The 10,916-nt window shown below is 45.8% G+C and overlaps 2 protein-coding genes across 3 annotated transcripts in view; one reads left to right on the forward strand and one right to left on the reverse strand.

The window, feature by feature from the left end:
- Positions 1-1,418, forward strand: part of mdm2 (MDM2 proto-oncogene) — an 11,867-nt gene extending 10,449 nt beyond the window's left edge. For both annotated transcript variants that reach the window (XM_071919317.2, XM_078282008.1), the window contains exon 12: positions 146-1,418. In XM_071919317.2, the coding sequence (XP_071775418.2) occupies positions 146-909 (764 nt within the window). In that variant the 3' untranslated portion in view covers positions 910-1,418. The remainder of the gene's footprint in view (positions 1-145) is intronic.
- A 6,348-nt stretch (positions 1,419-7,766) lies between these two features.
- The window catches only part of cpm (carboxypeptidase M), a 23,377-nt gene continuing 20,227 nt past the window's right edge, over positions 7,767-10,916 (reverse strand). The window contains exons 5-8 of the mRNA XM_078281938.1: positions 10,618-10,880; positions 10,331-10,483; positions 9,345-9,493; positions 7,767-8,740 (exon numbers count right to left, since the gene is read on the reverse strand). Coding sequence (XP_078138064.1) covers positions 8,435-8,740; positions 9,345-9,493; positions 10,331-10,483; positions 10,618-10,880 — 871 coding nt within the window. The 3' untranslated portion in view covers positions 7,767-8,434. The remainder of the gene's footprint in view (positions 8,741-9,344; positions 9,494-10,330; positions 10,484-10,617; positions 10,881-10,916) is intronic.

A 10,916-nucleotide genomic window follows, 5' to 3' on the forward strand; every position in this document is an offset into this window, starting at 1 on the left:
ATTGATTATTGTCTGTCTGTCTGTCTGCCTGCCTGCCTGTCTGTCTGTCTGTCTGCCTGTCTGTCTGCCTGTCTGCCTGCCTGCCTGCCTGTCTGCCTGCCTGCCTGCCTGCCTGTCTGTCTGCCTGCCTGTCTGTCTCCTCCAGGTGCTGATGCTGAGGAGAACGAAGGAGTCGATGTTCCAGATGGGAAGAGAGCTAAAACTCCTCTCCTCCTGTCACAGTGTCTGTCTGACTCCTCTGCTCCAAACTCCCAAGACCGCCTCCCTCCCTCCTCCTCCTCCACCCAAGACCTCCTCCCTCCCTCCTCCTCTTCCACCCAAGACCTCCTCCCTCCCTCCTCCTCTTCCACCCAGGACCTGCTCCCTCCCTCCTCCTCTTCCACCCAAGACCTCCTCCTCCCTCCCTCCTCATCCTCCTCTGCTCCTAACTCCCAAGACCCTCTTCCTCCATTCTCCCCCTCCACCCAAGACCTCCTCCTCCTCCCCTCCCAGCCCCCCTGCTCCTCTCCGGAGAAGCTCTGGACCCCTGACCTCCTGCCCCCCTCTCTTCCTCCCTCCTCCTCCTCCTCCTCCATCATCTCCAGCTCTCCTAAACCTGACTCCCAGGAGCTCCTCCCCTCCTCCCCGTCTCCTCTCCCCTCCCCCTCCTCTGCTCCTCCTCCTCCCCCTCCCCCGGTCCCGGTCCCGGAGCTGGAGCGCAGCGTGTCGGCGGAGTGCCGGCTGCCGGACTCGTGTCTGGACCCCTGTCTGATCTGTCAGTCTCGGCCGAAGAACGGCTGCATCGTCCACGGACGCACCGGCCACCTGATGTCCTGCTACGTCTGCGCCAGGAAGCTGAAGAGGAGGAACAAGCTGTGTCCCGTCTGCAGGCTGCCCATCCAGTCTGTGGTGCTCACCTACATCAGCTGAGGCAGCAGGTCTGATCCGCCTCAGCTGAGGAAGCAGGTCTGATCCGCCTCAGCTGAGTCGGCAGATCAGATCCACCTCAGCTGACATGAAAGGAGAACACTGTGTTTCCCTTTAAGACTTTCTGACTTCTCCTCATGCAGAGTGAAGGCAGATCACGACTCATGACCTCATCACAGCTGATTCTGTTTAATGGGACTATTTTCTCTGTTTCATCACTGTGCACTGATACGTTCTGCTGGTGGCAGTGAAGAGGCTGAGAGTGATGAAGTCATGATGCAGCAGAACAGACTCTGCTGTTCTCCTGCAACACACCAGGCAACCACTCCATACCTCACACACACACACACACACACACACACACACACACACACACAGTAGTTCCACAGTAGTTTTTGTTTGTGCTGTTTTAATTTATTCAGCCTGTACAGACAGACAGACTGTGTTCATACTGTACAGTTGAATTTGTTTTGTTTATCTTTTCATGGAAATAAAGAGTTTATTTAACGTTCTGCTAGTCAGCTGTTAAAGTTTATTTAAGCAGATTAATTTTCTATAAACTTCTCAAATACAATATGAAACTAATTTGTAATGGTTTCTCTATATTTTGTCTGTATTGAATAAAGAGTTTACCTGCTGTTTCCATACGCAACTGACTCCAATATGAACAAAAATCAGTAGAAAAATCAATTCCAAAAAAACCCATGTATCTATTCTCTTAAATCCTCATCCCTTCCATCAGTTCACTGCTGCTCACTGTGATTTAATATGAATTTATGCCATAAATATGAATGTCAGACTAAACAAGGGGCTGAAACTAGACTGTAAAAAAGCTGTTAACACCTCTGGTTCTTCCTGGTTATTTAAAGGTCACATAATGTAAAGCAGGACTCCCTCTCCTCTGTGATGATAAAGGAGTTGGATGTGTATCTAAACATGGTGAAAGTATCAAAACTAAATCCACACAATCCATATTAGAAAAGCGAGCCTCTAAACGAGCCGTTTGGACTTCCGTAACTTTGTGGCGTCACAAAGGTTCGCTCATTATCATTTCTGTAAGAAATAATAGACTAACAAAGTGTTTTTTTCAAAGCGGTCGAGCGGTCGTCATCGTTTATTACCGGAGAGTTTTCCCTACCTGTAGCCGCCGGGCCGCGGCGTCTCACGTTTCGCTCTCGAAACGGTTAGCCGATCGGAACGGAGGGTCGTGAATATTAATGAGCCTTAAAGACACGGAGACAGAAACGGCCTGTTCTTGGTAAGGCTCAGAGAGATGCTGGAAAATGAACGTGGAGAAATGGATTGAGAGTGTTTTTGGTTCATGACACCACACACACAGCTCTGAATGGACAGAAAGACACTAAATAAAACTCTGGAGAGTGAGAATATGGAGCTTTAAGGACATTAATAAACTAAAAGTATTTGTAATATCAGGTGTAGTTCATGTTTTGAGCCACATGGTGGTGCTTGAACACCAGGAAGCTAGTTGTTCTAATCAGTAACCTGGCTGTTGAACTTTCCTCTTGACATCACAGATTAATGATTCAACAGATCCAATGACACTGTGTTCAATATTAGACACATTATCTCAGTCTACCTTTCAGTTTCAGAAGCCAACTGCATGATGGGTAATGTTGACTGAACTAACCAGTGGAACAACAGATGATCTGCACACAAACTGCTGCTGGAGGAAGAATTTACTGAAAGTGACGTTTCTTCCTCCAGCAGCAGTTTGTGATCCTCCTCTCTCCTGGATGTGTGTGTCTTCTCTTTTCTCAGTGAACTCTAACATTTCATGTCAGCAGCTCCACATCACACCTCTCTCACCAAGGAAAACATTCTCACCTTTGGATTCCTCGCCTGGTTCAGTTCCCAAACACTCATCAATAAAAACAAGATAAAAATCATCAATATCTCAAGCAAAATCTGAAAAAAACCCCAATAAAACATTCATTCCCACATCCATCGGACTAATCAGCAACGGACTCTGATCACTTCCCCGTTTCCGATCATGTGTTTTGTGTCCTGTCATGACATTAATGTGATGTCCTGTTTGTCTCTGTGATGCTTTTTGTTGTTTGTCACTGGATGATTGTACAGAACAAATTTCCTAACAGACAAAGATTCATTTATTCATTGATTCAACTAACTGAGCAGACAGACAGGTGTGAGCAGTGTGTCTGTCTGCTGTCTGAAGTCCATGTTAACTCCCATCCAGTCTGACAGTACACATCTACACACTGAGACCTGTCCAGTCTGTAGCATGATGGACTTTCACACTCTTCTTCTAAGGCTTTATATTGAGCACCTCAGCAGTGTTTCCCTGCTGTCAGATATAACAGAAAAAACTATTTCCTACTTGGGAATTTCACATGAACGATGTTTAAAACCGGTTGATGAAGCCAGTCAGTCAGAGACCATGTTGCTGCCCAAGTTAAGATATAATGATGACCTTTAACCTTCTCAAAATGATGGAATATAAAAACTTTGAAACAGCTTTATTACGCGTTTGTAGTTCGCAGACTAACTAATTTAACCAGATGACTAACATCATTTGTCCTTGTAGGCCTCCGTAGTGCAGTGGCTTTGCTGTGTGTTCATTACAGTGTTGAGGTTCCGTCGCCCTCTAGTGGGCAGAAAAATCACTTGTTGCAGCTTTAATAGACCGCTGTTAATGTGTTGAACCCCAAGCCCCCAGGAAGAGCTCTGGGCTGTGCGGCGATTTTGGCGTAGTGGCCAAGCTCGGTATTGCAAGTCACGTGACGCCATGGGGCCCAAAAAGACTTTTTCCCATAGACATACATGGGGAAAGACACAGCTGTAAAACTCCGGGAAAATTTTTCTGGGTATCACTCAAAGTCAAAAACGACTCTTTGAATTATCAAGTTTTAAATCATTGGGTCCATTTTTCTTTGGAAGCCACCAAGAGCCGTATCAAGCTGTATTTTCTGGAGCTCCGTGAACGCGCCTCTAGGCCACGGGAACGCTCCGTGCGCATTCACCGCTTCTACTTCCACTGTTGACGAGCTATACAGCTAGCTGACTGTTAGCGGAGGCTTTTAGCTGTATGTGATCAAACTAGATCACATTAAACTCAACCCACACGTCCGCCGACACTTAGGTTTAACAGGCAAGACTTAAGAACAATAACGGATGGTTTCTATTTTGTTTTTGTTTCTCTCTTGATTAAATAGGTCGCTTGCAAGCTAGCTAGCTAACGTTATAACATTGCTGTAGTTAACCAGCTACATGTAGCATAAGCAGTTCTATGCACCTACTTACTATTATATATTTATGTACATCTCGAAATTCTCAGTTTACACACTATGCCTATGTACTTTTCTTTATCCTATTAAAGTTATGAATGTATTTGGGCTTTGATGGTTCTAATTTCTTTTACTGTCTGTAAATTTATAGTTAGATGTCCAATTTGAGTTAACCTGCTTGAGTTACTGATAATGTCTATTATGTAAATGGCATTGAGTCTTCTTCCAACCAGGAGTGTTTCTGGGCACTGCATAGGGAGATCAAGCTTATAGAAATGTTGTTATGACAGAGTCTAGACAGTATAACACTTGCAAACTCAAGTAAACCTTGGTGTGACACCAAACGAACCTAGAATATTCCCAATGATAATAATTTAAGATTTTTTTTTTCACTAGCAAACCTTCCATCTAAGTTGCAGAATGCAAACCTATCTTCATGCACTGTTTATATAGGACTGTGTTTGATAGGAGTACTAATATTTCTCATGACTAAATGTTGTGAGGTGACCCACCTTTGATCCAGTGTAGTTCAGTCCCATGGATTAAATCAATACATGCAGCAGAATAATAATGGCTACAAGTAATACTATCTCTACACTGAGGCAACAGCATGTTGGTTAACTTGGACTATGTGGTCTAGATGTGTGGCTTTAGTCAATATTGTCATAAATTACTCACAAGGAAGAGACATTCAAAAAATGTATCAGTGTATATTCTGTAAGACTTGTATAAATAAAAACTGTTAGTAACATAATATTGATATTTGTGACTAGAAAAACATAATGCTGGTAAAATGTAATAACCAAGGTAAAATTCACCTGGTTAAGCAAGTAAACCCTTGACATGGACCTGGCTAGCGATGTGTGGCATGAACTTGACTCCCTGTGAGAAACACAAGACAACGTTCAACACAACAAGTGGAGCAACACGAGTGGAGCATAAATCACAAATGCAAAGTTTAGTCTATGATCTAACGTTAGCGAACATTTCTATCTTTACGTTAACTAAGTTAACTTGTTTGATGTTAACCCATGGATATGTTAGCTGGCTCTAGCCTCTAGATTCTTAGCCGTCTCGTTATGCTAACCGTTATTACCAACGTTAGCTTAGCTCAACTTTATCCAGACTGAATCACTTCACATCGGGTGTAAGATTTATACAAATAAAGCAAATGTTCTGTGATTGAATAAATGATAGAGTCATACCTGGACGATGGTTTCCCCGAAGAGCCGAGTCTGCAGCAGCAACAGCCAATCAGAACCTAGAACCTAGAAAGCTGCACATGAACGCGCTGTCGTCACGGTCGCTACGAGAACGCCACTAGACTCGTTCATGTGGGATAGGCGGGGCCAAGAAAAACACTACTGCGCAGGTGCTGTGGACACGGAAGTAGGATTCGTAAAAACTTTTTCGGCGTATGCGCTGGGTGAGCAACTTTCATTGGAATGAATGGGCCGCCATCTTTGAATGCCTCATCCATAGTTTAATACATCCATGGTTGAACCACAGAGTCCAGCAGTCCAACCAGACAGTACAGCAGCAACCAGGCAGGCAACTGAGCTGCTGTACTGAAGTTGTTTTACCCACAATGCACCTCGACAGGTGTAGGCTATTACGCACTATTTCTGAGTGACAGGTTGGTTAGCCAATCAGTGTTTGATTTGTCGCTATGGGCGGGGCATGTGTCTCTCTTCCCGTCAGCCTGAAACTGCTGACTGTCTGAACAACAGACACACCAGCACAGACAGTGTCTGCAGAGTCTCTGTTAGACCAGGTTCTGGACAGACCGCTGGACCTGCTAGCATAAAAGACTGGCTGTTAGCCCCAGCCCCCAGGCGGCAGGTCTCAGCCTTGCTGCCAGTGTGACCTGGTGGCCAGCGGTGGTACTGCAGCCTGAAATTCACCTGCGGCCCAAAAAGCTTTATTCCCCATAGACGGCCATTGTAAAAGACAGTCCTCTAAAACTGTTCAGAAGATACCTACAACACCACACAAGACCTTAAAACACCCTTTGAATTATGTATTTTTTAACCATGAAGGCCGATTTTTTTAAAAATTACTCAGAGCCGTATAAAACACTGTTTTTTGTGTGTGACGTCACCTCAGGGTACGAGCAAAGCACGCGCCTCTGAGCTCTGCATCGGGAACGAGCCTCCTGCTTCCGCTGCTGCTCCGTCTGTCAGCTGTGTTCCTACAGTCCGGCTTCGCTTTTATTAAAATATGAAGTATTTTACATGAGTAGCCCACCGGTATTTAATATGTACAGATAAGAACTGATCACCGAAACCGGAGGTTTGGGATTAGGTGTGTTTTCTGTGCTTGTTCATGTCACGGAGATGTAGACAGCAAGCTAACTATATTAGCCTTGTTTTTAGCCTACATGTATTCCACAGGTCTGTCTGGCGAACCCAGCTAGTCATGCTATTCATCACTTTTGTATTTCGTTGTGAATTAACTTTATGTTCTTTTATTTTTTTAAATAAACGATTTTAAATAACTTGACCTGTACGCGATTTGTAATTCAGTTTGATGACAGTATTGTATGGAGCTGTGTGGTTAACCTGCCTGCAGGGTGAGTCCAGCTGCCAGTCAGGTGCACTGTGTTTCTGAACAGAAGTGTGTGGCTGCTGTAGGGAAGTGAACCAGGTCGACTTAGCTTTGACAGACTAATGATAAACTCTGACTGTATGATGACATCTTGTCAAACTACCACAGCAAAGTGCTGTAAATGCTACAGGGTCAACTCATGATTTTCATTACCTGGTTCTTCTAAGTAACTCAAATAAAAATAGCAAGGAACTGAAGCTGCATTTAAATGTCAGAATGTAAAGTCAAATTCATCAAGCATGACATGGGTTTGATCTTGTGTACTTTAGTCCACTGGTCCTGCAGGCTGTGTCCAGCAGACAGCTGCAGGTAGGACTGTGTGAACATCAGGCAACACAACATGCATACTCATGAAGTTGGTCTACATGTGCGGCTTCAGTCAAGCTTGGGAGAAATGTAAACATTATAATATTGAATGAGCAGATATGCTTGGGGAAACCTGCCTAGTAATAACAAAAGTGATGACATCTTTATCTTTAATATAAACTTAAGACAACTTCTCACAATGGAATAGTGACGTGGAAATTAGAGTTGCAAGCAAATGACTTCTAGCAACTACTGGCTGAATACTTAAAATATGTATTAACATAAATATTAATATAATGATATAATAAATTTAATTAATATATAAATATAATTAATTATAATATTAATATAAATATTAAGTGTATTAATATAAATATGTATTAATATTATAATATTTAATATAATATTGACTGGTGAGTAATCAAAAGTTGACATCTAAAAAGTTTTAGATTTTAATTTTGGGAGATTCCTTCTGTCTGCTTTCATACTGTTTGTTTCCCTGCAGCAGCTGGTAGAGTGACTGTTTTCCAGGCTGTAAAAATGATTCAGACAGGACTACAACTGTGTGATGATGTCACTGTCTAGTCCTTGGATTGGTTCTGGTGATCAAACCTCTTACCGCCGCTGTCGGTTCTGTTTTCTCTGTCTAGTCTGATCTGAACAGTCACAACAAACCAAACCTCACAGGACAGAAGCAACATTTAATACACAGTAGAAAACAGTAGAAAACAGTAGAAAACAGTAGAAAACCTGAAGTTTGGCTCAACATGTCTGTGCAACAGGAGAGTAAAGTGTAGAAAAACAAAAAGTACAAAAAGTACAAAAACAGTTCAGCTGTGAAGTGAAGCTGATGGTTCATGTGTTTCTCCTTAAGGCTTTTCTCAAGTTCAATATTCAGCAAAGTCCAGCTTCATCCTGCAGGTCCAGGTCCAGGTCCAGGTCCAGGTCCAGGTCCAGGTCCAGTTCAGGAAGTCCGCTTACTGAGGCAGTGTGTGTGTGGGTGTGTGGGGGGGTGTCCTGTAACCAGTCCATCACCAGTTCAATCCCTCTATTCAATCCAAAACTGTCTCTTCTGACTAATAATAAGCTAACTGCTGCTAAGCTAACTGCTGCTAAGCTAACTGCTGCTAAGCTAACGGAGGCTCTCTCTTGTTAAACAGACTCTGGTGTTTCCAGTAGATTTGTAGCTAAATGTTCAGCGGGTCACATGGTGCCGCGGGTCACATGGTGCCGCGCGTCACACGGGTCACATGGTGCCGCGGGTCACATGGTGCCGCGGGTCACATGGTGCGGGGCTCCAACATGTGACTCTCTGGTTACAGGACGTCAGTCGCTCAGTTCAGTCAGCTCTAGTGAATCAGGGCTCGTAGCCCCGCCCCCAGGCCGAGCCCCAAGGCTAGCCCCGCCCACGGTGGCCCGTTCATGGCTCCGCCCCCCTGCAGGTGTGTTGAGGTGTGGTTACAGGTGGGGGTGGGGCTGCCGGGAGCGGAGCCGGGGGCGGGGCCTGTGCCGGGGGCGGGGCCTGTACCGGGGGCGGAGCCTGTCGTCGTGGCGGTGCGTCGTAACAGGAAGTCGTGCGTCAGGGCGGAGAAGTGTTCAGGACCGTATGGAATGTTCAGCGTCTCCGTTAAAACCTCGTGGCCCGGGAACGTCACCTGTCAATCAAACAGATCAGAGACATTATTGATACAGGAAGGGCTGAACCGGTTTGAACCGGTCTGACCTCAGACTGAACCGGTTTGAACCGGTCTGACCTCAGACTGAACAAAATTAAATCATTTTCATTGTAATGTTAATATATCCAAGATGGCGCCGCGGACGGCAGCCTCGGTACTGCTCTGTCTTGTACTTCTTTGCACTCTGCACCATTGCACTATTGTCCTTTGCTTACAAATTCCAGTGTTGTTTACATATGTATATATATATATATATATATATATATACTTTTTTATATATATGGATATTTGTACATAGTAGTTAAATGTTTAGGTTTACCTCTGTTCATCTTGTCCTTGTTTTTAGCTGTATATTTATTCTGTGTAAGTACATTGAGAGTCAAATTCCTGGTATGTGTACATACTTGGCCAATAAAGCTGATTCTGATTCTGATTCTGATTCTGATTCTGATATTGACTGGTTGCCTCCATATGAGAGTGTGTTGTGTCTGATTTGAAAAGATCAGATACAACAGACCACCAGAGGGCAGAGTGTGTGTGTGTGTGTGTGTGTGTGTGTGTGTGTGTGTGTGTGTGTGTGCACCGTGAAGCTGTAGCTGCCTGGCAGCAGCAGTCTGTAGTATTCTCCGTGTCTGTCGCTCCTGAATGGACAGAGGTTCCTGCGATCTTTGACCTCCACCACCGCGTTCTGCACCGGCCGCCCCGAGCCGTCCAGCACACGACCTTTGACCCCTGCACACACACACACACACACACACACACACACACACACAGTGTTGGGTGATCATTAAGTATTGATCTAGACTCAGTTTAACAGCAGAGGGAAGGAGAGGCAGAGACAGACAGACGGAGAGACGGACAGACAGACGGAGAGACGGACAGACGGACAGACAGACAGACAGACGGACAGACAGACAGACAGACAGACAGACAGACAGAGAGACGGACAGACAGACGACGGACGGACAGACAGACAGACAGACAGACAGACAGACAGAGAGACAGACAGACAGACAGACAGACAGACAGACAGACAGAGAGACGGACAGACAGACGGACGGACGGACAGACAGACAGACAGACAGACGGAGAGACGGACAGACGGACAGACAGACAGACAGACGGAGAGACGGACAGACAGACAGACAGACAGACAGACGGACAGACAGACAGACAGACAGACAGACAGACAGAGAGACGGACAGACAGACGGACGGACGGACAGACAGACAGACAGACACACAGACAGACAGACAGAGAGACAGACAGACAGACAGACAGACGGACGGACAGACAGACGGACAGAGAGACAGACAGACAGACAGACAGACAGAGAGACAGACAGACAGACAGACAGACAGACAGACAGAGAGACAGACAGACAGACAGACAGACACACAGACAGACAGACAGAGAGACAGACAGACAGACGGACAGACGGACGGACAGACAGACGGACAGAGAGACAGACAGACAGACAGACAGACAGAGAGACAGACAGACAGACAGACAGACAGACAGACAGACAGACAGACAGACGGACGGACAGACAGACAGACAGGCACTGACCCAGGTGGACCTGCTGGATGTAAGACAGCAGAGCCTGTCTGTTGTCGCTCCACAGATCAGGAAGCTGTTGGACCGGAGGAAACTTGCAGCAGGAGAGTTCCAGAGTGAGCTCCAGACACTGAGCCCAGATGTAGTTATAATCCTGCATCCCTCCTGTGTGACACACGGATCAATACCAATATTAGAGAAAACTAATATCAGTTCTGATATGAAATCTGATCATTACATCATCGGTGTGTGTCAGCAGGCGGTGAACTGACAGCCTGCTCAGAGCTGCACTGTGTGACTGTCGAGTCTCTCGGCGCTGTTCGTCTGTCCGGCTCCACCAGAGGAGCTGCTGACGGGACGAGACACCACAGAGACATCTAACGAACCAGTCACCCAGCAGAGTTCCACTGGTTCCAGACCAGTGGACCAGTGGACCAGTGAACCAGTGGACCAGTGACCAGTGGACCAGTGGAACCAGTGGACCAGCTGGTCCAGCTGGTTCCAGACTGGTTCCACGTGGACCAGCGTGAACCACGTGGTTACAGTGGACCACGTGGTCCAGCTGGAACCACTGGTACACTGTGAACCACGTGACCAC

The sequence above is a fragment of the Centroberyx gerrardi genome, chromosome 24 (assembly GCF_048128805.1).
Source record: "Centroberyx gerrardi isolate f3 chromosome 24, fCenGer3.hap1.cur.20231027, whole genome shotgun sequence".
Lineage (NCBI taxonomy): Eukaryota > Metazoa > Chordata > Actinopteri > Beryciformes > Berycidae > Centroberyx > Centroberyx gerrardi.